Source organism: Eucyclogobius newberryi, unplaced genomic scaffold, assembly GCF_026437365.1.
Source record: "Eucyclogobius newberryi isolate DKJ021-1_F unplaced genomic scaffold, fEucNew1.0.hap1 SCAF_14, whole genome shotgun sequence".
NCBI classification, from domain to species: domain Eukaryota; kingdom Metazoa; phylum Chordata; class Actinopteri; order Gobiiformes; family Gobiidae; genus Eucyclogobius; species Eucyclogobius newberryi.
Window position 1 is genome coordinate 12403946 of NW_027315768.1, and position 26458 is coordinate 12430403.

The window sequence follows — 26458 nt, forward strand, 5'->3', positions numbered from 1 at the left end:
ATGAAGACTCTTTTTAAAGAGTCTAGTACACAAGATGACAACAAGAAAGGTAAAAAGTGACTCTGTATTTGTCATGTTTGTCTGCACTGCCCTACTACTGCTATAGAATGCTTGTGGTGCTATTATAAGAATACAAATGCTGTATGGTATGGATTACACTGACAGCTACTTGTGTTTTTGTTGCTTTTACAGTAGACAACAACACCAAGTAAGTGTTTCTTTTAATTGACTGTGACCAAGCCAAGAATGTCGCTCCAGAGCCAGAGCCGCCAAAGCTTTTGTTGTTTGCTCTTCTCTCTTTTATTATTTGAGTTGGATAACCTGGCTACAGTCAGTTTTAATTGATGTTGTAAGTGCTGTGTTTTCTGGGATGGCGGTAAAGCTGACACTACAACTATATTTCATTGAAGAGTGGTGAGCTTCAGCTGTCATAAACAGGGACCTACAAACAATAGAGTACATTTAAAAACATGTTGGCATTCAGTCAATGTATTTGGTCATTTTTAGCTCATCATGTACGTTTCGGATCAACATTAAAAAAATACCTGGGAAAAGACAACATCATACATACAGACTATTTTGTTTTTGTCAATGACCCCTGAGCTAGTGTAGCTAAATCAATAAGGTTTGGCACATGTTTCTAGGCATATTTGTCCCATTTATACCAAATGACCAAAAACACATTTAGTTTTGTTACTGTAGGCATACCTAGTTTTAAAATAAAATCTACTGAAATTGGGGGTTAACAAAGGCTTAAATCACAATAGAAATTTTAACAGTCTTTATATTATTTCTATACAGAGATGGAGACAAAAAGGACAATCTCAGTATTGGATATTTTCAGCTGGTGAGCAAAATATTTACCAGTGTATTTCTTATTCTATGTAAATATCTGTGAATATTTTCCTTATGTATGGTGATGATCTTTTAGTGCTTTTATGTTCAGTTATAAATGCATAAACAATTACAAAATGTTTATTTGTTAACTGCATGTATTTATGTGTAGTGCACTTCTTTAACTAAAGATAAACATGAAAGTAGACATTTTTTCTTGAGCGCTGAATATTATATAATACTTAGTGTAAAAAGCTCTTGTCTTCTTCATCGTATTTTTTGTTATCTAAAGCCTATTGTTTCATGTTTCCTTGTAGTTCCGGTTTGCCACCTGTAAGGACAAAGCGATGATGGTGATCGGGAGTCTGTGTGCCCTGGTCAATGGGGCCGCGCTCCCTTTAATGCTGCTGGTCTACGCCATGATGACCGACACATTTGTGGCCTATGAACTCGAGATCCAGGAACTTAAAAACCCAAACAAAACGTGCAGTAACAACTTCATATATTGGACAAATGGGACAATATTCCTAAGTGAAGCAAACAATACCATTTATTGTGGGTGAGTAATTAAGCTATTATTATTAGTTATTATTATTAGCTATTCTTTGTGCTGCTGGTAGGTTAGCATTACATACTTTCCAATGACAAATCATGTTGACACAGTAAGTTCAATTGCATTTAAACAAAAAGTCTTTATTTAGAAATGAATTAATATGTGTCAAGATGAACATTTTAACATGGCTAAATATGCATTGAATGAAGGGAAGTGTGACTAAAACCAGACCTTTTAAGTATATTTTGCTAAATTGACTTGAGCTTTTATACATGGTATGTCACCTCATCCAAATCACATCAGAATGTTCGGCTCCTTCTAGTGAGGTCATTGGGCCTACTCAGAGCAGCATAAATATCTGAGTTCCCAGACTCGATCCGCAGATTGAGAATGACTCTTGGATGGAAGAGGGATTTCACCGTCTTCTCTCAGTACGTTTACATGCAAACAAAAAAAACAAATAGTTGCTTTATTCCGATACAATCAGACATCTTCGCGTGCGTGTAAACACCTTACTCCGATATAAATCGGCCTTCAAAATCTCCGATTTGCGATTGCGTAATCGCACTGAAACTAGACAAGGCTTGTGCGCATGCCCCACGACCCACGCTGACGTATGACCCCGGAAACAAAACCACACAAGGAAGCCGGGCATTACATACGAGATGAACAAAGCTGTACGACTGTTGTTCGAAAATGCGCATGACAGTTGTTTGTATGTGACGCAAAAGGTCAACCGGAATGGGGGGGGCGTATTAGTCTGCCGAAACGACGCATATCGCCACCTAGTGTTATGAGGACGACACGTTCTTGTCAGGATTTTGACTTTCTCGTCTGCATGTATACTTGGACAAGGACAGAGCTTGTCCAAGATGTCAAAACCGAATGTTGTTAAAAACGTTTTTTTTGTTTGCATGTAAACGCACAAGTGTGCAGCCAAAAAGCTTGTCTGACTCTAAATCAGGACTAATCTGTACTTTTATCTACTGAACTCTAACTCTCTAAATGATTTAACATATATTAAGCTTAACACACCTTACCACCAAATGCATTTTTTTGTTATTGTAATTTTGTATTTAGAATATTTTTTGTTGAGTCTTTGTTGTCCTCAATGTTATGTCCAAGACACATTCCCTCAGGGGACAATAAAGTTTAGTATTATGCTATTAAATTGTATAAAAGGCCTTCTATGTCACAGCTTTTCATATTTACAGGTTGGACATTGAAGCACAGATGACGGAGTTTGCATATTTCTACATAGGAATCGGAGCTGGTGTTTTGATTCTTAGTTATCTTCAGGTAAGTTCTCTTGCTTTGTTAATGGTGCATTGTGTAACTTTCAAGTTAGCAAGTATGCCACTTGAATTTTTGTTGCCTCGAATGCTCCACAGCATGGAAATAAATGCATCTACTACGTAGCTACTTTTTTGCTCGAGTAAGTAACTTTTTCTTACTTTGAGCAGGGTCACCTAAAAATTTACGGCACAGAAATTCCAAAATGAATGTCTGATTTAGTACAAAGTAGGTCAAATTTGTCCATTTTCCAGTTAAGTCAGAATGCAATTATTATTATTTATTTATTTTTCATTTTCCATATGTCAATTAAAATGTCGGTCCAGTCCTTGATCGGCAGCACAGTCATTTCCCTGCCACCAGGAGTATATTACAAATATATTTATCTATGTTGTCCATGACAGGAGTTTTGAGGCCCAAATGCATAGTTCTGAAAGGACTGATAATGGTGGGCACACGATTTCTCCAACAATTAGCATTTCTCTGCTGTATGTTTTCAGGGACAAGTTTTCTACAAAATTTTACACCTGGCACATTAAAGCACGATCAGATAATATTGACAATTGACTACTAGTTGATTTTCAAAGTAATTAGTGCGTAGGTTTTTCTAATTATTACACAGTTGTGTGGGATAGAACCTGTGGCAAATAGAGTATTTACATGTTTATTTGTTTACATTGGTTGTAAACTTCATGAAAAATATCAAACTGGGGAAAATTAGGTTAAACATTTAAAAAGTATTTAGTGAAATGTATTATATAATCATGTTCACTATGTTTTAGTGAAGTGTTCCTCATTCTAATAACGAGAAGGCCACCAGCCGCTAATATCCTCAGAGCCTTGTATTGAAAACTTAACAATAGTTCTTATACATGAGGCGGTCATCGATCACATTGAACAGCTTATCAATTTGACTTTATAAATTGCCAGTTAAAGACCAAAGAACATTATTCAACAGTTTATGTTATGTACATTTTGACCTGCACATTTTAAATCTCAAGTGAGACGAGCAGATGGCATACTCTCCTACAGAAAAGTTACACTGTGCAACTTTAAATGCCCAATATCCACATCTGCTTAATTTTTTTCTATAGATACTCTTCTGGGTGTCAGCAGCGGCCAGGCAAGTTCAGATGATCCGCAGGACATATTTCCGCAAAGTAATGAGAATGGAGATCGGCTGGTTTGATTGTATTTCACTGGGAGAGCTCAATATAAGAATATCAGAGTAAGTTGTGGTGCTTTAGTAGTAGCCCCTTATCTCATGATCCTGGAACAAACTGTTCTGTCTCATTTCCAGTGATATTAACAAGATCAACAATGCTATCGCTGACCAGGCGTCATTCTTTATTGAGAGGATTTCGACTTTCGTCTTTGGTTTCATGGTGGGATTTATCGGAGGTTGGAAGCTAACCTTGGTGGTGATAGCAGTGAGCCCTCTCATTGGTTTAGGAACTGGACTCATGGCTATGGTGAGAAAGGTTTACAAATACAAATATCCCAAGCAAAAGGAAATAACTCCCGGTGGTAGATTACGGTACTTGTTTTTTTAGTAGTAACAGTATTACATAAGAAGTAGTAATAACAGTTGTAGTAGCAGTAGTATCATATTTGCCTGCTGCATATTGCATTATTGAATTAAATGTTCAGTTACAGTTGGATAGTTCATTACACTTACATGCAGTACTCTACATTCAGTAAAACTGATTGTTCAGCTCAAATTCCTGAAGAAAAAAATAAAAATGCTAGGAGTTCCACAAGGGTCAGTTCTTATCCCTTACCCCACATGTGTCAAATACAAGGCCTGCGGGCCAAATCCGGCCCGCCAGACGTTTTAATCCGGCCCGCCGAACATTTCAAATTCATATTTAAATTTTTTTGTAAATAAATATTTTTTAAAAAATTTATTCATAGAACCGTAATTACATCCGTAACAGTTTTTATCGCTAAAACTACGCGTCCCACAATGCCGCCGGTGGCCGCCCCTCCCCCACAGGTAAGTTCAAACATCAGCTGTGTGAGCTGCCGAGGGAGAAGTGCACTTTAAGCTCTTTTGAGCAGAAGTTTAGTGGTGTGTTAGTTCAGGTGTACAAATAACTACACAGACGTGTGAAATGTTAGTTAGTACATTTAAAAGGTTTTTTAGATCTTGAGAAGTCAAATGTTTATCTTTGTGTAGATCAACTCTGAAGTTGTAATGCACATAAACTGAAGCACAGTATTGGTGAAATTACACTTGTTTTTCTAAACACATTTCAGTTTATGAGAACAAACGTTTTGTAATGTTTTTTTAATCAATCCAGTAATTGCTTCAAAACAGCGTAGGCTATATAAAGCTATTCATTTCTTATATTTTTAATAGTTTTATGTTTTACGTTATGTTCGGCCTGCGACCCAGCCTGAGCGTCAAAATTCGGCCCGCGGCCCAAATTAATTTGACACCCCTGCCTTACTCAATGTGGAACACACTTTTAATACAATACAACACAGATCAAATACAAATGAATGTCTTAAATAAAGGGTGTTGCTCTTTGTGTTTTGAACTTCTAACTAGCCATTTTCCATATTTTAGAGAATCAGAGGTGTAGTATCAAAAGCAAGACAAACTTAGACCCTCCTTAATGGTACTGATTGAACAATCCTATCTCTAGGCTATATCAAAGACGACTGTTTGGGAGCTATTGGCCTATGCTAAGGCTGGAGCTGTAGCTGATGAGGTGCTGTCTTCAATCAGAACTGTTGCAGCGTTTGGTGGAGAGGAGAAAGAAACTGAGAGGTATGTACTTCTTAGCCATACAATTAACATTTTATTAAATGTGCATTTTATTATGTATTCAGATACGACCGTAACTTGAAGGAAGCCCAGACCTGGGGAGTGAAAAAGGGCATTATCATCGGAGTGTTTCAGGGCTATATGTGGAGCATCATTTTCTTTTGTTATGCTCTGGCCTTTTGGTTTGGCTCCAAGCTTGTCCTGGACACTAAGGAGATGTCTCCTGGTACCCTTATTCAGGTAGGGATATAGAGTACATGTTAGCTTAGAATGTATTATCCTAAATACACAGTGTGTCATGTTTGCCATTGTTCTGTTCTGAATAACAGTGTATTAAGTCATATTGAGTGTATTTAAGTAGACAACCATGTTTATTCAATACATTAATTAACAAGCTCTTTATGTAGAAAAATATTCAGTTGTAGTAGAGCAGGGGTGGGCAAACTACTGACATGCCAAGTAATATTATTATTTATTTATTTTACACTAATGATTGCAGGTCGGCCATCCTCTACTTGCCTGGATTCAAATATGGCCCTCGGAGGAAAATAATTGCCCACCCCTGTAGTAGAGGGATTACACCGACATAAACTCTTTATGTATTTAATTTGCTTAAATAAATTGGTTGGATATTGTTAAAGGTGCACTATGTAACCTTTCTGGGGAAAGGTTAGTCACTTGCTTTTCTTCACAAAGATTTTTTCCTTTGCCAGTAAATGTTACACAGTATGGTATAAAACCTTTATATCTTGGACTTAATCAATTATTATACATATTATACATTTCTTGAAAAAAATGTTTTCCTTTTTTTGAGTGGGCTTGCCTCACCAAAGGTCTGATTGGTAAGTTGGCCTGGTGCTGTCATCTGCTTTTTTTTGGAGATGAGCTTTATGCCATAATGTAGAATATTCTACAGAGACAAGCAGGTGCGATGCAATATACCAGAAAAATGACCTAGTGCACCTTTAAGACACCATATAGAATAAAGTGTTCACATTTTGTACAGATATAATTGTCTAAAGATTAGTATGTTATAATGATTATTGTGATTATCTAATGAAAGAAATATCTCTAACCATAACAATTTATACTTATTTTAAAAGGGTCTCCATATTGGCAAATAAAACAAGGCTCTGAAACTTTTAGAAAATAAATGTTTATGCAATTTCATCTTTTATAGGTTTTCTTTGGTATCATGCTGGGAGCTATGAACATGGGAAACGCCTCTTCATGTCTTGAAGCATTTGTTTCAGGTCGAACAGCTGCCAAGGCTATCTTTGACACAATAGACAGGGTAAAGTGATTACTTAATTTAAGCCTATGAATTGTATCATAGAAATGGTTGTTTTCTATTGTCAGGAGCCAGAAATTGACTGTTTTTCTGAAGACGGTTACAAGCTAGACAAGATTAAAGGGGAAATTGAGTTCCGGAAAGTTACATTCTACTACCCATCTCGACCAGAAGTGAAGGTAACATTTTTACTCTATTTTAGCAAAAGGCTTCTATGATTTTCAAATGTTTAAATTATATATGCAAACCTTTTTTAGATATTAAATCACCTGGACATGAAAATCAAGGCTGGAGAGACCACAGCTTTTGTTGGACCCAGTGGAATGGGAAAAAGCACAACCATTCAGCTCATCCAAAGATTCTATGACCCACATGAAGGAATGGTAAATATAAATAATGGCATTTAACAGCGGTTTTAACACTTAACACTTACAAGTGATATTTGAAATGAGTGTGGTGCCGCTCGGTGGTCGCCTCGATAGTACACCTGCCTGCTACTGCATGTGTGCAGGACACGGGTTGCGAGTTAGATTTCACCTCTGGCAATTTGCTGTATGTCCTTCCCCAGTCCCATCCCAATTTGCGCTGTCCTGTCAAATAAAGCCTACATTCCTAAAAGAAATCCTTAAAAAAAGAAAACGTGTGTGAATGTTACACCCAGAACCAGAAGTCTGCACCCACGTTTGATCTCCATTAAATCTGTGGGAGTGTCTGCAGAGCCGCGGTGCGCGGCCGAAAAAGCCATTTTATTTTTGTGCCGGCCGCGCGCCGCGGCTCCTGAAACTGCGCCGCTATTTGACCGCGTTTTAGCGCCGTTTTAGACCGCGCTGGGTTAAGGTTAGGGTTAGGGTTAAGGTTAGGGTTAGGGTTAGGGTTAGGGTTAAGGTTAGGGTTAGGGTTAGGGTTAAGGTTAAGGTTAAGGTTAGGGTTAGGGTTAAGGTTAAGGTTAAGGTTAGGGTTAGGGTTAGGGTTAAGGTTAGGGTTAGGGTTAAGGTTAAGGTTAGGGTTAAGGTTAAGGTTAGGGTTAGGGTTAAGGTTAAGGTTAGGGTTAGGGTTAGGGTTAAGGTTAAGGTTAGGGTTAGGGTTAAGGTTAAGGTTAGGGTTAGGGTTAGGGTTAGGGTTAGGGTTAGGGTTAGCCATGAGGCTATAACGAGCTATAAGGGAAATGCCGCGGTCCCTGAAACTACGCGGCCATTTGACCGCGCCGCGGCTCTCCAGCCACGGCCTAAATCTGTCGTATTTAAATTTGTAGGTAACTTTGGATGGGCACGACATCCGCAGTTTGAACATCCAGTGGCTGCGCTCTCTTATCGGTATCGTGGAGCAGGAGCCCGTGCTGTTTTCCACCACCATCGCAGAAAATATCCGCTACGGTCGAGCTGGTGTTTCCATGGACGACATTATTCATGCGGCAAAAGAAGCAAATGCATATCATTTTATCATGGACTTACCACAGGTTTGTCATTAAATAGTATGTATAATACAAACCTGTACTTTCTTTTGAACAGTATAGTTACAATTATGTTTGTGATAATGCTAGAAGAAAACAGTATGTTACTTTTACTGCATAGAATAATGCGCTGCCAGATTACCTCCATGGCAACCAATTAAGAGTCAGTGGTGTGAGATCCTGTGAGATTTTTTTTGATACATTCATTTTTAAACTAGACATGGGTTTGTTGTATTGTCTTTCAGAAATTTGACACGTTAGTTGGAGAAGGAGGTGGGCAGATGAGCGGAGGGCAGAAACAGAGAATCGCCATCGCCCGAGCTCTCATCAGAAATCCAAAAATTCTACTGCTCGATATGGCCACCTCTGCTTTGGACAATGAGAGTGAGGCTGTGGTACAAGAGGCGCTCGATAAAGTAAGTTACAGTAAAGTAGTTGTGAAATAGAATAGCCCCTGAAGATCAGTACATGTGAAAGGTATTTGTAACAAAAAAAGAAAAAAAAAACTTTGAATGTAGTAATTGATCTATCATCTGCTGTATCACTGTTACTCAACCAAATTTAAAGAGAAATAAATGTAACTCCATGAAATACCCACATTTGAGTATGATTTTGTTTTCTTTGCAGGTACGTCAAGGGAGAACTACCATATCCATAGCTCACAGACTGTCCACTATTCGAAATGCAGACGTGATCATTGGCTTTGACCATGGCCAGGCGGTGGAGAGGGGCACTCACAGTGAACTGTTAGAGAAGAAAGGGGTCTACTTTACACTGATGACGCTACAGAACCAAAGTACATCCAGCAAAAGTAATGGCAAGTATAAGTAAATAAATAAATAAGTAAATAAAGGTAGTAAAGTTTGTGTAAGTCGGCCAGGTGTGTTCCATTGTAGAAAAAGATTCAGTTGTAGTTATCCGGACACTGTTTTTAGAAACAATCTGTGGATCTAGTCTGAGAACTCAGATATTTATCCTACTTTGAGTAAGCCCTGCCCACTGGACGGAACTGTTGACTGTTGTCTGTTTGACAGTTTCACTCGAAACTATTCTTCTTTGTATCTTAACGGCCCTGTAATGGGCTAGCAACATCCTATTGGAAGCTGACTGTAGCTCCCTCATCACTGAGTACCTGATTAGCATCAGAATGGCAAGGGCTGATCCCGCTCCATGGCTTCAACACACTATTGTATACGACTGGTAGTTGAACCTCAAACGTCCATTTCTGTTTATAGAGGGTAAAAATAGCCTCTTTAACTCCTATTTCAATCCATTTATTCACCTTCACCTCACTGTCTTGAAAAGAAACAAGGTTTGTAGCTTCAAGATGCAGATGCACGACGCTCTGTGGTCCTGAATTAGCGTGTCTTCTGTGCTGATAAAGCCTCTTGTGAAGTGGCTGTTTAGTCACACCTCTGTACCTCTCTTTACAACTTTCCTCACTGCATTGGATAGAATAGACTACATTGCTCTATTTTTGTGTTGGAATCTTGTCCTTATTGTGAACCAGTCTCCGTCTTAAAGTTTCGCCCAGTTTAAAATAAACAGTCATGCTGTTTAAAAATCCTTTGTAGTTTTTCAGACAGTCCAGAGACATAAGAGATAGAGGCTCCATTCCGTCTTGGTTTTGTTTATAATTTTGTCCCTTTTGTCCTGCTTTTTGGCTCTTTTAGTTAATAAAGCTCTGGATTGTGTTGGCAGGTCATACCTCATCCAGTTTTCAGCTAGCCTAATGTCAAACTAATTGAGATATTAAGATAATAACTACTAAACATTGCATTCATTCAAAAGTATACGGACACTTGAGTGATACATGTTTTTACCAGTAGTGACCCAGCCGTTTTTCTTTAGTGCCTTTCTGTTTACTTTTGTACACAGACATGGCGGATTATGCTAATAGGCAATTTTACTACTATTTAGTTTCCTCTCTGTAGATTGATGTTTATAGAGTGGATTAGTTATTAAGCACTCAGCAGGGGTGAAAGGTTAAAACCCTATAGGCCTGTCTGATCTTCTGAGGACCACAGGAAGCCTTGGTATTAACACTGTATTGATTTGTAATTTCAGGAACACTCACTGAATCTTCTGAAGAGGACTGCTATCAAAATGGGCGGAGAAGGAGCTCCAGCTTAAGGTAAAGTACAAAAGAAAGATCATATAGCTGTTATAGGAGAAAAAATGATGTCATATTTTGCTTGGAAATTCCTTTTAGGGATTCTGTCCGACTTCGAGCACAGAGCAACAGGTCAAACGAATATAGCCTGGATGCGGTATCATACGGAAGTATTCAAAGGTTTTCCAGCAAAGAGACCCCAAATGCAGAGGTAAAACGAATAGATATATCGATAAACGTAACTAGAGATGGGCCATATATAAAAATGTTGACAATATTGTGAATGGTACAAAAATAGCCGATACAAAAAAATGATGATGTAAGGTGTTGAGAGAAGAGGTTTTATGACTCAGACAAAGCAAGAAATACATCAAAATGACACAGGAAACATGAATATCTAGTGTTTTTGTTAAGAAAAGAGTTTTGTCTGTCTGTTATCATGTTATCAACACAATGACCTTCAGCTTCATCTGGGTCAAATAAAGTTAAAATCTCACATTCACGGTTTTGCAATCCAAACAACTAATCAAGTGATTGAAAGAATAATGATTAGACCAATCGATGAGCAAAATCATTGTCGTTTGCAGCCCAAGTTCAAATGTTGCATGTTGTTGTCCAAGGGGGAGGAGCCACTGGAGTCGGCCCCTGTGGCTCGCATCCTGAAGTACAACCAGCCCGAGTGGCCCTACCTGGTGCTGGGTTCTCTGGGAGCTGCTGTCAACGGATCGATAGCCCCCATTTACGCAGTCCTCTTCAGCCAGATCATGGGGGTACAGACTCTGGATTTCACCAACTATCATCTTTGGATTTTCTGTTGTAAACATTTTTAATCTATAGACATTTGCCGTACAAGACCTGGCTGAACAGAGAAGGCAGATCAACGAAGTGTGTGTGTTGTTTTGCATTGTGGCAGTCTTGAGCTTCTTCGCACAATTTCTACAGGTTTGTAACAGTAATCATCACACAGGTGTTATATCATGTTCCAGATTCACACATTTGTTTCCATGACATGTCTTAAGAATTTTGCGTTTGCCAAGTCTGGAGAGCTGCTGACTCGTCGGCTGAGACGACTGGGTTTCCAGGCCATGCTGAGGCAGGAGGTGGGCTGGTTCGACGACCCCATGAACAGCCCTGGAGCTCTGACCACTAGACTGGCCACAGATGCCTCCATGGTGCAAGGGGTGAGGGTGTCCACACAACTCTCAGTCATGTGTTGAGATAGGTAGTTACAGCATTTGTGGAAAGAAAACAATCTACTACTAATTTTACACTAAATACATTCAAGTGTTTTTTAGGTTTTGGATGAAAAACACTTATTATATATGCTCAGTGTCTTCGAAAGTTGTTATAATGGAGTAGTTCAACTTCCAAAGTTATATACATTGTTATATTTTTATATTGTTATAGTATAATTTGTGTGGTGACTCTCGGATATCAAAAACGTTACATTTCTGGAGTTTGGCCCAATCCATCTAAAAGTAAGCATTTCAACAGATTCAGATTCAGACTACTTTATTTCCTCCGGAACCAATTCATTTGAGCAACATCAGACAATAAAAAACGTTTAACAAAGCAATCCCACAACAAACATGGGGAGCCCATCCATCCATCCTCTTCCGCTTATCCAGGGCCGAGTCACGGGGGGCAACAGTCTAAGCAGGGACTCGCAGACTTCCTTCTCCCCAGACACTTTCTCTAACTCCTCCGGGGGGATCCCGAGGCGTTCCCAGGCCAGCCGAGAGACATAGTCCCTCCAGCGTGTCCTGGGTCTTCCCTGGGGCCTCTTACCGGTGGGACATGCCCGAAACACCTCCCTAGGGAGGCGCCCAGGAGGCATCCGGGACAGATGCCCGAGCCACCTCAGCTCCTCTCGACGCGGAGGAGCAGCAGCTCTACTCCGAGCTCCTCCCGTGTGACATGGGGGGACATGGGGAGCCCATTCATACATAAATGTGTAGTGAAAAAAAAAAAAAACTTCCAATAACACATAATTCAGGACAGATTACCCAATAAGGGCTACGTTACCAGCCCAGCAGTTGTTTGAGCGAAATATTTTAAGTAAAAGTATTTGTTTTACAGTGAGGTAAAACATAACATGATGCCGGATGGCAGCAATAAAAAACTCATTCAGAACGATTTTTACATTTCGATTAAGGCTATTTTTGTTTGAAAAGTTAGGGAATTAGCAGCTCAAAAATCTCCAGTGGTTTAACTTTAAATTAACTGAAAATTCTATGTAGTGGAATGTGACAATCTCTATTGGCTAGCTATTTTTGTCGACCAAACATTTTCCATCATAACCATAAAATAAACAAAACAATGTATATCTGCCAGATCAAATAAAATGAATAGAAGAACATTCTTGCTACAATCTTCACGGTTCTCATATATTGGATTTAAAAACAATAATATTTATACAAATTTTTCTCTTGTCACAGAAAATCTTTTTTACATTGAATTGTTACTTTTGCTACCAGTCACATGATTTTGCACACAAACTCAAAAACCAGGATGAAAAGCATAATTAACAAGTTTATCCTATAATATGTCTCACAGGCCACAGGCGCGCAGATCGGCATGATAGTGAACTCTCTCACCAATATCGGTGTCTCCTTCATCATCGCCTTTTACTTCAGTTGGAAACTTGCCCTGGTGATCATGTGCTTCCTGCCGCTGATCGGATTTTCTGGGGCCTATCAATCCAAAATGTTGATTGGCTTTGCAAATGAAGACAAAGTGGCCATGGAGGAAGCAGGCCAAGTAAGTTCTGTCAATATTCTCTCATCTAAGGCCAGACACTGCAGGTGAGTAGGAAAAAAAGCATATCAGTTTGAAACTTTTCCTGTAAATTATTGGATTAGACTAGAATAGAATAGAATGTGTTAAATAAGTTTACCACTGTTTTCATAATCATGGGTTTCAGCTTCCTATTATATGGTAAATTTTGACCATTCAAAAAAAGATGTGTACTTCTTACCACTGGATGACACTGGAATTGTATCTTGGAGTCCTTTTTCAAATTCTAAAGCAAAGATCCGTGCTTAAAGCTCATGAATATCTTGTTGATATTTCCGTCAGCGTTCAGTAGTGAAAATGACGATTCCAAAACAAGTTGAAATTGTCAATAAACTTTAAGTGGGACCTACAAACTGGGCTAAGCCAGGACTGGACTGTAGCAGGTCAGGAAGTCTCCAGGCTCCTGGGAAACAGTGTGTTATAGCGTTAAGCAGCGAGCATGTCTGATGATAGAGTCACCGATGATCACTGTCGTGGGAGGGAAGAGTGGCTGAGACTGATCCGTAGGTGGATTACAGTGCAATGAACCATCGGCGTACACGGAGGATTAGCTGCTGTGGAAATCAACAGATGAATCCAAACTGGAAACCATCTGAACCAGAGTGGCTGGAGCAGGGGAGTCATTTGCCAGTGCTGAAAAACAGTTAGTGAGGCTTAAACTGGGGACAATTGGAGCTCCAAGTCTGCATCAGCTTTGTTTGTATTGCTGACTCATCTCGGGCTAACCTGGACCGAGGAGTTGAGCAGAAGGGCTGAGGGGAACCATGCGGGTCCCACATCACTGTGTCCATGAGGGTGCTGTTGAGAGATGCAATCCGTGTGTGCTGTCTGGTGGCAACATCCATAAGTTTGGATATCATTTCTTCTTTCTTCTTAAGTTCGGTGGATAGTCAAACGATCTTTTCTTCCAGATGAGTGATCATTTTTCCCTTTTTCGCAGTGTCCGATTCTAAGGGACACTAGGTTTCTCCAGGCATGGTTGGCAGTGTTTTCTGTGAGTCTATAAAAACCTCAAAAAAATGACCAAGATGACCAGGAATGTAGTATAAAATTATATTAAAAGTGCTCAGTAATTAAAAATGCCCCATGCAGCATGTAGCAGCCAAGATTTTGGCAGATTCGTTTAAAATTACTGTTTGACGTAGACAGATGTTAGACCTGCTCAGGCAGTGGCAGCCATCTTGGAAGAAAGTGTCATATTTTTAGAACTTAAATAAGTAAGTTTCTTTGTTCATTGCAGGTTTTAACATTTTGGATATACTCTATACTCACACTAGACTGATCACTCTGATTTGAGTTCTACACATTTATCAATCTTGAACGTTTCTATGAAAGTGAATGGAACATTCAGAGAAATGTAGCAGTACACGCATAGCATTAAAACTTGAAATAAATATATTATATATATAAGAGTAATAAAGCACTTTTCAACATTAATATCTCACTTGATTTCAAAAATATGTTTCTGAGACACAAAACCTCTGCAACAAAAACAATACATGGATACCTTTGGAATGTACCTTCGGCAACAGGAAGAAAGGTTATAATGAAGAAATGGATTATGACACAGTATGAACCGACTGTTAAGGTCTGGGCTCAAAGGGACAGCTAGACAATGGACAAAACAAAACACAATAAAAATGTTCAGATTTACCAATCTCTGGTACAAGTGGGACTGTTTTTTTTTATTTAGTATGTTTTGCTTTGTGCTCCCTCTCTGTGTCTGCTTTTTGTTTGTATTTGTATTTTTGAAAAATAAAAAAAATACATGGGGAAAAATACATAAAATAAATTCAGTCTGTGTGGTTTGCAGGTGTCCAGCGAAGCTCTGTCCAACATCAGGACCATAGCAGGCCTGGCGAAGGAGAGCACTTTTGTGGATGCCTATGAGCAGCGGCTGGAGACTCTGTTTAAATCTGCCAAGAAGAAAGCCCACATCTACGGAATCTGTTTTGGCTTCTCTAATTGTGTCCTCTTCATGGCCTATGCTGCCTCCTACAGGTTTGGAGGCTACCTGGTCAACACAGAAGGACTGTTATACACTTATGTTTTCAGGTTTGTCATTTTATCTTTCATATATTAACAACTAGGAAACAATAAGTGTATTGAAAATATTGATACTAGTGCCGCTCGTGGTAAAGTGGTCCATGTGCCTGCTGTGTGGGGCTGGTTGCAGCATTGTAGCCAGCACTTGACAATTTGCGGTCATTCCCCAATCTCATTCCCATTTGACACTGCACTGTCCCGTCAAATAAAGCCTACGGCCCAAAAAACCCAGCCAGCTCCTCCAAGGCCATGGTTCCCAAGCAGAAAAAGGTGGGTGTCCTCTCCCTGCCCCAACCCAGCAAGATATGTAGGCCCTTTTCCAAACCACTTCCTCCTCTCTTTTCCCATGCACTAAATTCATTTTGAGTGCTGTTCCAAACGGAGTGAGCAGTGAGGAGAAGTGTCTTATCATCTCTTTCACCGTGAGTCACATCGGAGCTGAGTCACAGGTGTATGTAAGACATGAGAGCAGCCTGAAGACTTCAGCTCCATGTTTGTTTAGGAGTGTGACTTTCTTCAGACGTTTAGAAATGAAGGTGAAACAATGCTGAGATCAGACATGCTTTTGGTGCTGGAAAACTTTACTTGTGAGATGAATGTTTTTGACCCAGATTATTTTGTAGAAATATGCACCTATGAATATATTATTTAGTTTTCTCTGTGAAATTAAACAAATAATGTATTAGATCCATGGTGTTTGTTCCATGTTTAGATATGTTACTAACTAAATAATTAAGGGTGTGCCAAAAAAGCAATATATCGTTGGTGGAACAGTATCGATATTGTGGGCTATTGATACATTTCCATGAGTCATTTTTGATATCATTTTCCAAATGATTTTAGGACAGCGCTGCCATTTTGTTGATTGTTTAATGAAAAGAAACTTTTTTTATGTAGAAAAGATTCAGTTGTTGTCATCTGGATTCTCATCCGAGAGTCATTCTAAATCTGTGAATCAAGACCGGGAACTCAGATATTTGTCCTACTCTGAGTAGGCCCTGCCCACCGGGCCAGCCCTTTAATGGACTGATAGTAAACAAAGAGGTTAGTTTCAAGTGAAACCAAAAACACCCTTTATCAGGAGGTCACGCCTGGTGAAGCGTGTTATAGTGAGGGACCACTGTGCAGTATTTTAGCCACCGAATGGTGTGTGTAAACCAGAAGGGATTCCATTCTAACAAATCCACAGCATTTTCTCATTTTATTTTGTTGTGCATCATTGTGCTTCCAGGGTGATAGCTGTAATTATCACCAGTGGCACCGCGCTGGGCAAAGCCGCCTCCTTCACTCCAGGTTACGCCAAAGCCAAGATCGCAGCCGCTCAGCTTTTCAAATTACTGGACCGCGTGCCCAAAATCTCCCCCGACGGACAGATCTGGGTTTGTCCCTTCATAAATTCTGAATACATTGATTAATAATGACTGATGATTTTATTTATTGTGTTTGTTTTTTTTAAAGAATAATTTCAAGGGTAAAGTAGAGTTCGTTAACTGTGAGTTCACATATCCGAGCCGGCCGGATACGCAGGTGCTGAATGGGCTGACGGTGGCGGTGAAGCCCGGGGAGACTCTGGCGTTTGTGGGGAGCAGCGGCTGTGGGAAGAGCACCAGTGTTCAGCTGCTGCAGCGCTTCTATGACCCGGATCAAGGCAAAGTGGTCAGTATAGAAATGTTCAAATACAAGTTAGTGGGTCAAATGTTAACGTAGAGTGGCAGAGTGGTTATCTTTGTTCGTGTTACGTTTGAAGTTTGTGTTACGATTATTATAAAAAGAAACATCCTATTTAACCATCATGCACAATTATGGAAATAGTGACCAAACAAGGACTTTTTTTTTTTTTTTTTTTTCAAATAGTCTTAAATGTTAACATATATGTCTCTAACTTTGAGAAAATTAAACTTTTTGAATAGAAAAGTAATGGTTTTGGGACACAAACAGCTAAATGTGATATAATAATTATTAGTTAGTTAGTTTATTTAGTCGGGACAGAGAATGTTAATACATAATATACATAGTATAATATACATTGTCGTCATGGGCTGATTTCAATTCATCCCATATTTGCACTCACAAACATACTTCATACACCAGTCTACTTCCACATTGGAGGCAAGGTGAGCGAAGTATCTTGCCCGAGGACACAACAGTAGTTATTAAGTACTGGTAACCTTTGTTTATACAGGGATGAATATTTACATTTACAAAACCGCCCTGTTAACATATTTTGCTTTGAATTCATTAAAATATACGGTATAAAATCATTGAATTTAAAAAGTCTTTCTTTCTGAACCTTAAAGCTGAATGATGAGGTTCAGATCAGAGGTTTTACTGTAGAATGCATATATATATATATATAACTGCAGGGTGTAAGATGCTGGCAGGGACAGCATACATGGAGAGCCATAACCAGGTGGCTGGAAATAGAGTACAGAAACATCTGTGCAGAGTACAACAGGACCGAGCCAAGGTCCTCTGACACTTCCAGATACAGACAGACAGAATGGTAATGGAGAACCAACCGGACATAGTGGTGGTTGACAAGAGTCAGAGGAAAGCTGTGGTGGTGGACATTGCGGTGGCATGGGATGGAAACATCCGCAATAAGGAACATGAGAAACTAGAGAAATACCAAGGCCTCAGAGAGGAGCTGGAGAAAGCCTGGAGCGTGAAGGTATCGGTGGTGCTGAGCAGAGCACTTGGGGCAGTGACCCCAAAACTGGAAGAATGGCTTGATTCCAGGAAGGACGTCGGACATCTCGGTCTAGAAAAGTGCAATGCTAGGAACAGCAAAGATACTGAAGAACCCTCTAGCTCCCAGGCCTCTGGGAGCTAGAGATTTGAAAGAGATTTGATCATACTTGTTCGATCATATTTACTCACCAGTGCGCCTTTTAGAGAATAGCATACATTTAGTTTTACTTGAATTCATTAACAATTTTGAATTAAAGTAACACAGTTTTATTGAATAGAGTAAAAATCCTCTTATGAATCACTTGTGCATTAGAATGTGCCTTAGCACATAGAATCACATAATCTGCATACAAGTGGACCAATTGAGTTTATGTAAATTGTAAATAGAAGTGGTCCAGGGATGGACCCTTGGGGAACACCTTTGTTAAAATAAGAAAATTCAGATCGAAAGCCATCAGCAGAAACAGCCAGACGAATCCAAGAGAATCCAGTGATCCACTGAATCAAAGGCCTTTGACAAATCAACAAAAACAGCAGCACATTCTTCATGATTGTCCAATGCAATATCCTTTATAACTTTGGTAGCAGCTGTGATAGTACTATGCCCTGGTCTAAAACCGGACTGGCAGCTATTTAAAATGTAATATTTGTTTAAGAACAAACAAATATTTGTTCTTAAACAAATGTTTACGAATAAACAAAGTCACTATCCCAGTGACTTTGGGCCTAAGGCGGTAGAAAATTAATGAGTGAATATTTAAAAAAGCACACACTTGGTTACTTATTAGCTTCTCCAAGAGTTTTGCAAGATTGGATTAAAATCATTTTTCTGGCCTCCTTTCTGCAAAGGGAGAACAAAAGCATACTTCCAGGATTAATTGTGAGATTAAACAATTTAATCAAATCAAATCAAATCAATTTATTTTTGTAAGGCCCAAAATCACAACAACAGTTGCCTCTGAGGGCCACAGGGAGAAATGAATCAACAATGTCTGTGGTGGCGATGAAGTCAGACAATGTCTGTGGTGGCGAGGGACGATGTCCCAGGGTCCTCTGTCCTTAGACTCTCCTTCTCGGCCAGGAAAAACTACAAAAAAACCTCTTTGGGAAAAAAGCGTAGAAACCTGGAGGAGTTCCAGTGAAGGAGAGATCCGACTCTCACAGACGGACAGACGGACACGAGGAGACTGGAGCTGGACCCACTCTTCAGGCAGATGAGGGACCGTCTGAGTCGAGCTGGACCCACTCTTCAGGCAGATGAGGGACCGTCTGAGGCGAGCTGGACCCACTCTTCAGGCAGATGAGGGACCGTCTGAGTCGAGCTGGACCCACTCTTCAGGCAGATGAGGGACCGTCTGAGTCGAGCTGGACCCACTCTTCAGGCAGATGAGGGACCGTCTGAGTCGAGCTGGACCCACTCTTCAGGCAGAAGAGGGACCGTCTGAGTCGAGCTGGACCCACTCTTCAGGCAGAAGAGGGACCGTCTGAGTCGAGCTGGACCCACTCTTCAGGCAGAAGAGGGACCGTCGGAGGCGAGCTGGACCCACTCTTCAGGCAGATGAGGGACCGTCTGAGTCGAGCTGGACCCACTCTTCAGGCAGATGAGGGACCGTCTGAGTCGAGCTGGACCCACTCTTCAGGCAGAAGAGGGACCGTCTGAGTCGAGCTGGACCCACTCTTCAGGCAGAAGAGGGACCGTCTGAGTCGAGCTGGACCCACTCTTCAGGCAGAAGAGGGACCGTCTGAGTCGAGCTGGACCCACTCTTCAGGCAGAAGAGGGACCGTCGGAGGCGAGCTGGACCCACTCTTCAGGCAGATGAGGGACCGACTGAGGCGAGCTGGAGCCACTCTTCAGGCAGATGAGGGACCGTCCACACAGGGCAGGGACCACTTCACCAGGGGAGGGGCATCTGGGTCCACAGGTCCTCAGGAGTGAGAGAAAGAAAAGAAGGCGGTGAACAGTTTGCAAGTGGAATCAAAAAATAAATATTGTTTGATAGCATAAGTAGTCAGAAGAAGAAGAGGATAGTGCTCAAGCTGTCATACTTCCCCCAGCATAGTTACTCCTAGGGCAGCGTAGCTGAAGCTGTGGGTTTATCTTTCTGTTCCTAACTACTCTGACCATAAGCGATTTCGAAGAGGAACGTTTTAAGCCTGGACTTAAATGAAGAGACTGTGTCAGCATATTTAACATGGGTCGGGAGCTGATTCCATAACACAGGAGCTTGGTAGCTAAACGCTCTACCTCCTACTGTGCTTTTAGAGACTCTTGGCACCACCAGAAGGCCAGCATTCTGAGAGCGAAGAGCTCTGTTTGGATGATATGGTTCTATAGCATCTTTGAGGTAGGATGGGGCCATGTCATTTATGGCTTTGTAGGTCAAGAGTAGAATTTTGAATTTGATTCTAGACTCGACGGGGAGCCAGTGAAGAGACTTCAGCACTGGCGTAATGTGCTCTCTTCTTTTTGTTCCTGTTAGTAATCTTGCTGCTGCATTTTGAACCAGTTGAAAGCTTTTTATGGAGCTTTTAGGACACGCTGCAAGCAGGGAGTTACAGTAGTCTAATCTAGTCGTTACAAATGCATGGATAAGTTTTTCGGCATCACTTTTAGGCAGGATTCTTCTGATTTTGGCGATGTTGCGCAAATGGAAATAGGCTGTTTTACAAGCTTGATTTATATGAGCTTTAAATGAGAGCTCCTGGTCAAATAAGACTCCAAGGTTTCTTACAGTAGAACTGGAGGCTACACTGACATTGTCCAGTGTGACTATCTGCTCAGATAGAGCGTCTCGTAGATGCTTAGGGCCAAGCACAATGACCTCGTTTTTTTCAGGGTTAAGAAGCAGGTAGTTTAGTGTCATCCAGGTTTTTATCTCCTTCACACAAGCACTAAGTCTGTCTACTTGATCGCTCTGATCAGGTTTCATTGATAAATACAGCTGAGTGTCATCTGCATAGCAGTGGAAGTTAATGCCATGCTTTCTGATCATGTTGCCTAATGGCAGCATATAAAGAGTAAACAGAATTGGACCGAGTACCGAACCCTGTGGCACACCGTAAATTACTTTAGAGCTTGGTGAGGAGCTCTGGTTTACATTAACAAATTGGAACCTATCAGATAGATAGGATTTAAACCAGCTGAGGGCTGTTCCTCCAACACCTACATCACATTCTAACCTCTGCAGTAGAATGTTGTGGTTGATGGTGTCAAACGCTGCGCTGAGGTCCAACAGAACCAGGATTGAGACCAGTCCATCGTCAGCGGCTAATAACAAATCATTTGTGACTTTAACTAGTGCAGTTTCAGTGCTGTGGTGGGCTCTGAACCCTGACTGGAACAGTCAAGAGCAGACTTCAGAGAATTCATGGTCAAGTCGACACATTGATCACTTAAACTGTGACTAAAGCTGTTCTCAGCAGGATCACATGACATGTCACTGAATATTGGCTCTATTATTTCTTTGAATTTTGAGATAGATTTTTCAGATATTGTCCTTTTCATTATAACTTTATTTTGTGGGACTGGATGATCTTTAAGAATAAACTGAAAGGTAATTAGGAAATGATCTGACAATATAGGGTTTTGAGGGAGGACAATGAGGTCACTAATCTCTGTTCCATACGTTAGGACAAGATCCAGAGTGTTCTTGTGAGTGTGAGTCGGTTTATTTACATTCTGAGTGAAACCAATGCTGTCTAACAAGGCGCTGAAGGCATTACTGAGAGCGTCATCACTCATGTTCACGTGGATATTAAAGTCTCCAACTATAACTATTTTATCCCAGGCTAACACTAAGTTTGATATAAAGTCAGAAAACTCTGTTAAAAACTCTGAATAGGGACCAGGAGGTCGGTAGATAACTATGAACAAAACTCCTTTTTGGTTTTTCATATTTGGACATGTGATTGACAGCATAAGGCTTCCGGGAATTTAATCTTAGTGGGGCTGATAACAAAAGCAAACTAGTTCCAGTGGACTTTTTTGGATCTATAGACAGCAACATATTTAATACTTCATACTGTTTGAAGGGCTTAAGGGAAAATACTTGATCATCAGGTCCATTCTCATGTATTGGGGGTAACAGCAACAGATGGAGAAAAGTACTGGTTAAAAGCTTCACAAAAAATACAATTTTGCATTAAGGATTTAACCGTTTGCCCTGTGCTTCAGTGAAAGTATTGACATTTTAACTAATTAGCTAATGACAAAACTGCTGCCAATCTCCTGCTGATTTGGTTGCCCTGGCTTCTGCCGAGGCTTTGTCACACTCTCGAGATAATGCAGCGATGTCTCCACAAAACCAGGGATTATTCTTATTTTTGACCCTTTGACCTTTTATGAGGGGCATGTTTATCTGTAATATCATAAAACGCTGTGTTGGGGTCTGTAATAGTAGTGGTAAAACTTTACGTTTGTGGACAAATGTGCTACAGAGACATCAGAACTTTAAAAACAGCACAGAACTTTAAAAACATGCAGTACAACAAGAAAATAAAAAGCAAAGTTGTACATCGAAAAGCTTTCCGAAACTGTTGAGATCTAATTAGACCAAGCATTGACTAGGTGATATGGCAACTTTACATGATGGTTTACTTTAACAAAACGTGAACTATATTTGTGTTTCTTTACAGTTGATAGATGGGCGGTCCTCTCAGAGCATCAGCGTGCCCTTCCTCCGTTCTCAGATAGGTATAGTGTCCCAGGAGCCCGTGCTGTTTGACTGCAGCATTGCAGAGAACATCCAGTATGGAGACAACAGCTGCAGGATCAGCCTGGACCAGGTCATAGAGGCCTCGAAGAAAGCCTTCCTCCACGATTTTGTCATGACTCTGCCAGAGGTCAGTTCAAAGGGAAATATGCTCAAGAAGTTAGCCTGTGTGTGTGCAGAATAAAGGTGTTTTAGGTTAAGGTGCATACGACAGGGTAGACTACACATTTCTCTAAAACGTAGTAAACCAAGGGCAGACTGGCACATGGGGATAACGGGTATTTCCCGGTTGGCCGATGGGTAAGTGGGCCGGTTTGGGCTGTTTTAGCCCAGGGGGCAAGCATCTTGTCCTCGTGTGTTGCTTGGTTTAAAATGAACTGAATTTTGTGTTTTCCAAGAACATTTTGTTTGTTTATAAGCTTTAAGACACTGGTTTACCCTAAGGCAGGCATGTCAGACCAATGTTTGTTGGCCCTCCGGCTTCCTGCTAAGTTAGTCCAAACAACAAAAAGTAGATCTTTTTACTGTAAAATTGGAAACATTCAAGCATTTTGCTGTTATGCCAACCTAATGTTCCAAGTCTTATTAAAGGTGTGGAGGCTCATTGAACTATGTCAAAACTATGTTAAAATTTCCAACGATTCACTTCAACAAGTTCAACATTGTCAGGTTGTTTGTGGCCCTCTGCTCTGTATGTTTCACAATGCGGCCCTCTGTGAAAAAAGATTCTGAGCAGGGAAAAAAGGCGGTTTGAAAGAGGAGTTTAAAAAAGAGAATCCTTCTTTAAACAGGAATGGAGGCTTAAGGTTCAACCTCCTGGTGGTATACAATAGTATTTTGAAAGCCATGGAGCAGTAAATGCCCAGGGCATTCTGATGCTAATTAGGTACTCAGTGATGAGGGAGATACAGCCAGTTTACAATAGAATGTTAATAGCCCATTACAGGGCTGTTAGATACAAAGAAGAGTAGTCTCAGATAAAACTGTAAACACCCTTCATCAGGAGGTCCCGCCCACTGGGCAGGGCCCACACTGAGTTAGATAAGTATCTGAGTTCACAGACTTGATCCCAGAGGCGCTGCATCCCATTAGGCAAACCAGGCAATTGCCTGGGGCCCCAGGCCACTAGGTGGCCCCCGCGAAGCCGCCAGTGCGCTTAAAATATGGTTTATTTCTGGTTGTGCTTAATACTGACACAGGATTACGTCATTTCTAAACTTCTTTGTGTGCGCGATAGTCGACACTGCCCCTAGTCGACGTTGTCGGTATAAGTTTCGTTTTTCGGCCTCATGCATTCAGTCGAGCATGTCCGGCTCCGGCAGTGCAGCTACTGACAAAAACATCCCGTTTTCTGCCTTGGGGTATCTTTGTCCGTAAGTTGAATGTTATTCTGTGTTATAATGTTGTTCTACGTTTGCATATATAAACTTATGTCAAACTTAAGCTTAATCTGTACTTCCTTTGAATGTTGGTTGTTGCTGGCTGCTGTGCATGTAGCCGTGTCACATTTTAAGCGAGGCTATGTGTTCAGACCTTTATTTTCATTGCTCTTATATGTATCTGTTCATGTACAATTGATGTGAAGGTACATTTATAAGGTTTTTTTAATAATGTGTTTACATGTGTTTGTTACAGTTTTACAAAATTCCAATTGTCAAAGAGACAAGTTGTGGGGAAAAGCGTCTTAAAAGACAAAGACAGTGAGACAAGTCTTCTCTACATGGTCGTTGGACTCTCTTTTTTGGATGTTCGCTATCTGTCTAGCCCTGGTAGTGACACCACAGTGAGGACAGAATAGACCTTGAAGATTTTTTGTGAACACTGGTCGGTAGGGCCCCCTAAGAATTTCTGCCTAGGGCCCCCACACTCCCTAGAATCGCCCCTGCTTGATCCACAGAAATGTCTTTCTAAAAACAGTGTCCAGATGACTACAACTGAATCTTTTTCTACAATCCATGGAGATTGTTTCATACCCCCAACAGCTACATTCTGCCATTTTATATTATATTTTATGATATTATATGATATTATAAACCTAGTAGGATCATCCAACCACGGCCAACTGGATGTCTGAAATCTCCTATAAAAGCCACCAAAGTTTACAAAATTTCACCTATTTTCAGAATGGTAATGAAATCTGCCTCAACTCCAGGGCCACTTTCCCCCCCAGTCCGCCCCTTGTAGTAAACATGATTATATTTAAGATGTTTTTTCTCCCAGCTTGACTATTTTGTTCAGGTTTATACAGCAGATTACGCAAAGTAGATAGAGGTCATTCCACCTGTCACCTAGCAACTATTATGTAAACGGTGTCTGTAAATTGTCCCTGTTTTTTTCATGAAATGTCTCTTATCTTATTAATAACATATGTGGACTTTTTCTTCATAAACTGCCACTTGACTGATTTAAAACTATGATGAATATTTACCTCATGTTATCTGATCAAACAAATAAGTAGAAAAACATGAGAACTTACTTTTACTACTGTTTATTGTGTGCTATCAATCACTAGCAAATGAGGATATGCATAATTTCAAATGTATTATTTTACATATTATTTAGCCTCTAACAATTTTAAGATCCTTTTCTAAAAAAAAAAGAAGAATAGTAAATATAAAACTATAGATAAATATTGTTGGCCAGCTAGCATCGTCAATATTGCCAATATGGTAATTTATTACATTTATGACAAAATACAGCTTTAAAACTTACTTCCTAATATGGGTATATTTGGATTGTTTTGTAGCATTGGACATGTAATACAATCAAAATACATATTTTTTTAAAGCTGTATGTATTATACAATCTGTATTGGTTTAATATTTAAATGTTCCCTCGTCCAGGACAAAACTAAACACTAAAAAACAAACCTTAGTTTTTATATTTGACATTTTCTCCTCTAATTGTTGCAGAAATATGACACACAAGTTGGTGCTCAGGGCTCTCAGCTCTCCAGAGGACAAAAGCAGAAGATCGCCATTGCCCGAGCCATTGTCCGGAACCCAAAGATCCTCCTGCTGGATGAAGCTACCTCTGCGCTGGACACGGAGAGCGAGCAGGTACACAAACATATCCACAAACCCAAATCACAATTCCTGTGTCATTTTTTTCCATTTTGTTTTTTATACCATTTTCTGTCTATTTCTCTAGACCGTGCGGGCTGCTCTAGACGAGGCGAGAAAAGGGCGGACGTGTATCGTAATCGCACACAGACTGTCCACCATCCAGAAAGCAGACATCATCGCAGTCATGTCCCAGGGAGCTGTCATAGAGCAGGGCACACACCACACGCTGATGGCCAAGAAGGGGGCCTACTACAAACTGGTCATCACCGGGGCCACTGTCAGCTAGGCACATTGTTTCACATGAGGCCATAAAGAGACAATGTTATTTATGTTTTCTGATTTTCTATTTGAATTATGTTTTTTTCAAATCATGTATGCACAATAATTTGTAATTATTTGATGTATTAATCATGTTTTTGACCTACCATGGAAACAGCCGTCACATACACACAGCACCACAGGAAACAACACATAGATGACCCATGGTAAAATGGGATGTTTTGAAGTTTTTTTGGCTCTTAGTAATCGAAAGGCAGTTACCAATATGTTTCACAGAAAGATGCTCCTGACGTAATCATTTCTGACCTGAGAAATCATTTCTCACATATTTTTTCAACAGAGTTTTGTTTATAAGAGTTCTTCTAGTAAGAGTGTTTTTTAAACTTCCTATAAATTATCTGTCCTTTTCCTCTGTTTCTACTGCGTTGCAACAATAAATTTCCCCATGTGTGGACAATAAAGGAATATCTTATCTTATCTTTAAACATATAAAATACTGGTCAGTAATGCGGATAACACCAATGACACAAAAACAGGCAGACAGGTTTTTATCAATTATTTA

At 40.2% G+C, this 26458-nt stretch overlaps 1 protein-coding gene across 1 annotated transcript; it reads left to right on the forward strand.

Moving 5' to 3' along the window:
- On the forward strand, positions 1-25903 carry abcb11a (ATP-binding cassette, sub-family B (MDR/TAP), member 11a). The gene is made up of 26 exons (XM_072445386.1): positions 1-49; positions 780-847; positions 1152-1393; positions 2602-2686; positions 3775-3908; positions 3981-4152; positions 5332-5456; positions 5519-5693; positions 6634-6747; positions 6813-6923; positions 7002-7127; positions 7997-8200; positions 8440-8610; positions 8822-9011; positions 10262-10328; positions 10407-10518; positions 10928-11077; positions 11145-11249; positions 11327-11488; positions 12864-13067; positions 14917-15158; positions 16381-16528; positions 16608-16805; positions 22476-22682; positions 25465-25611; positions 25703-25903. Exons 1-26 carry the CDS (start codon positions 1-3, stop codon positions 25901-25903), a joined length of 3909 nt encoding a protein of 1302 aa, XP_072301487.1.
- Positions 25904-26458: the final 555 nt, after the last annotated feature.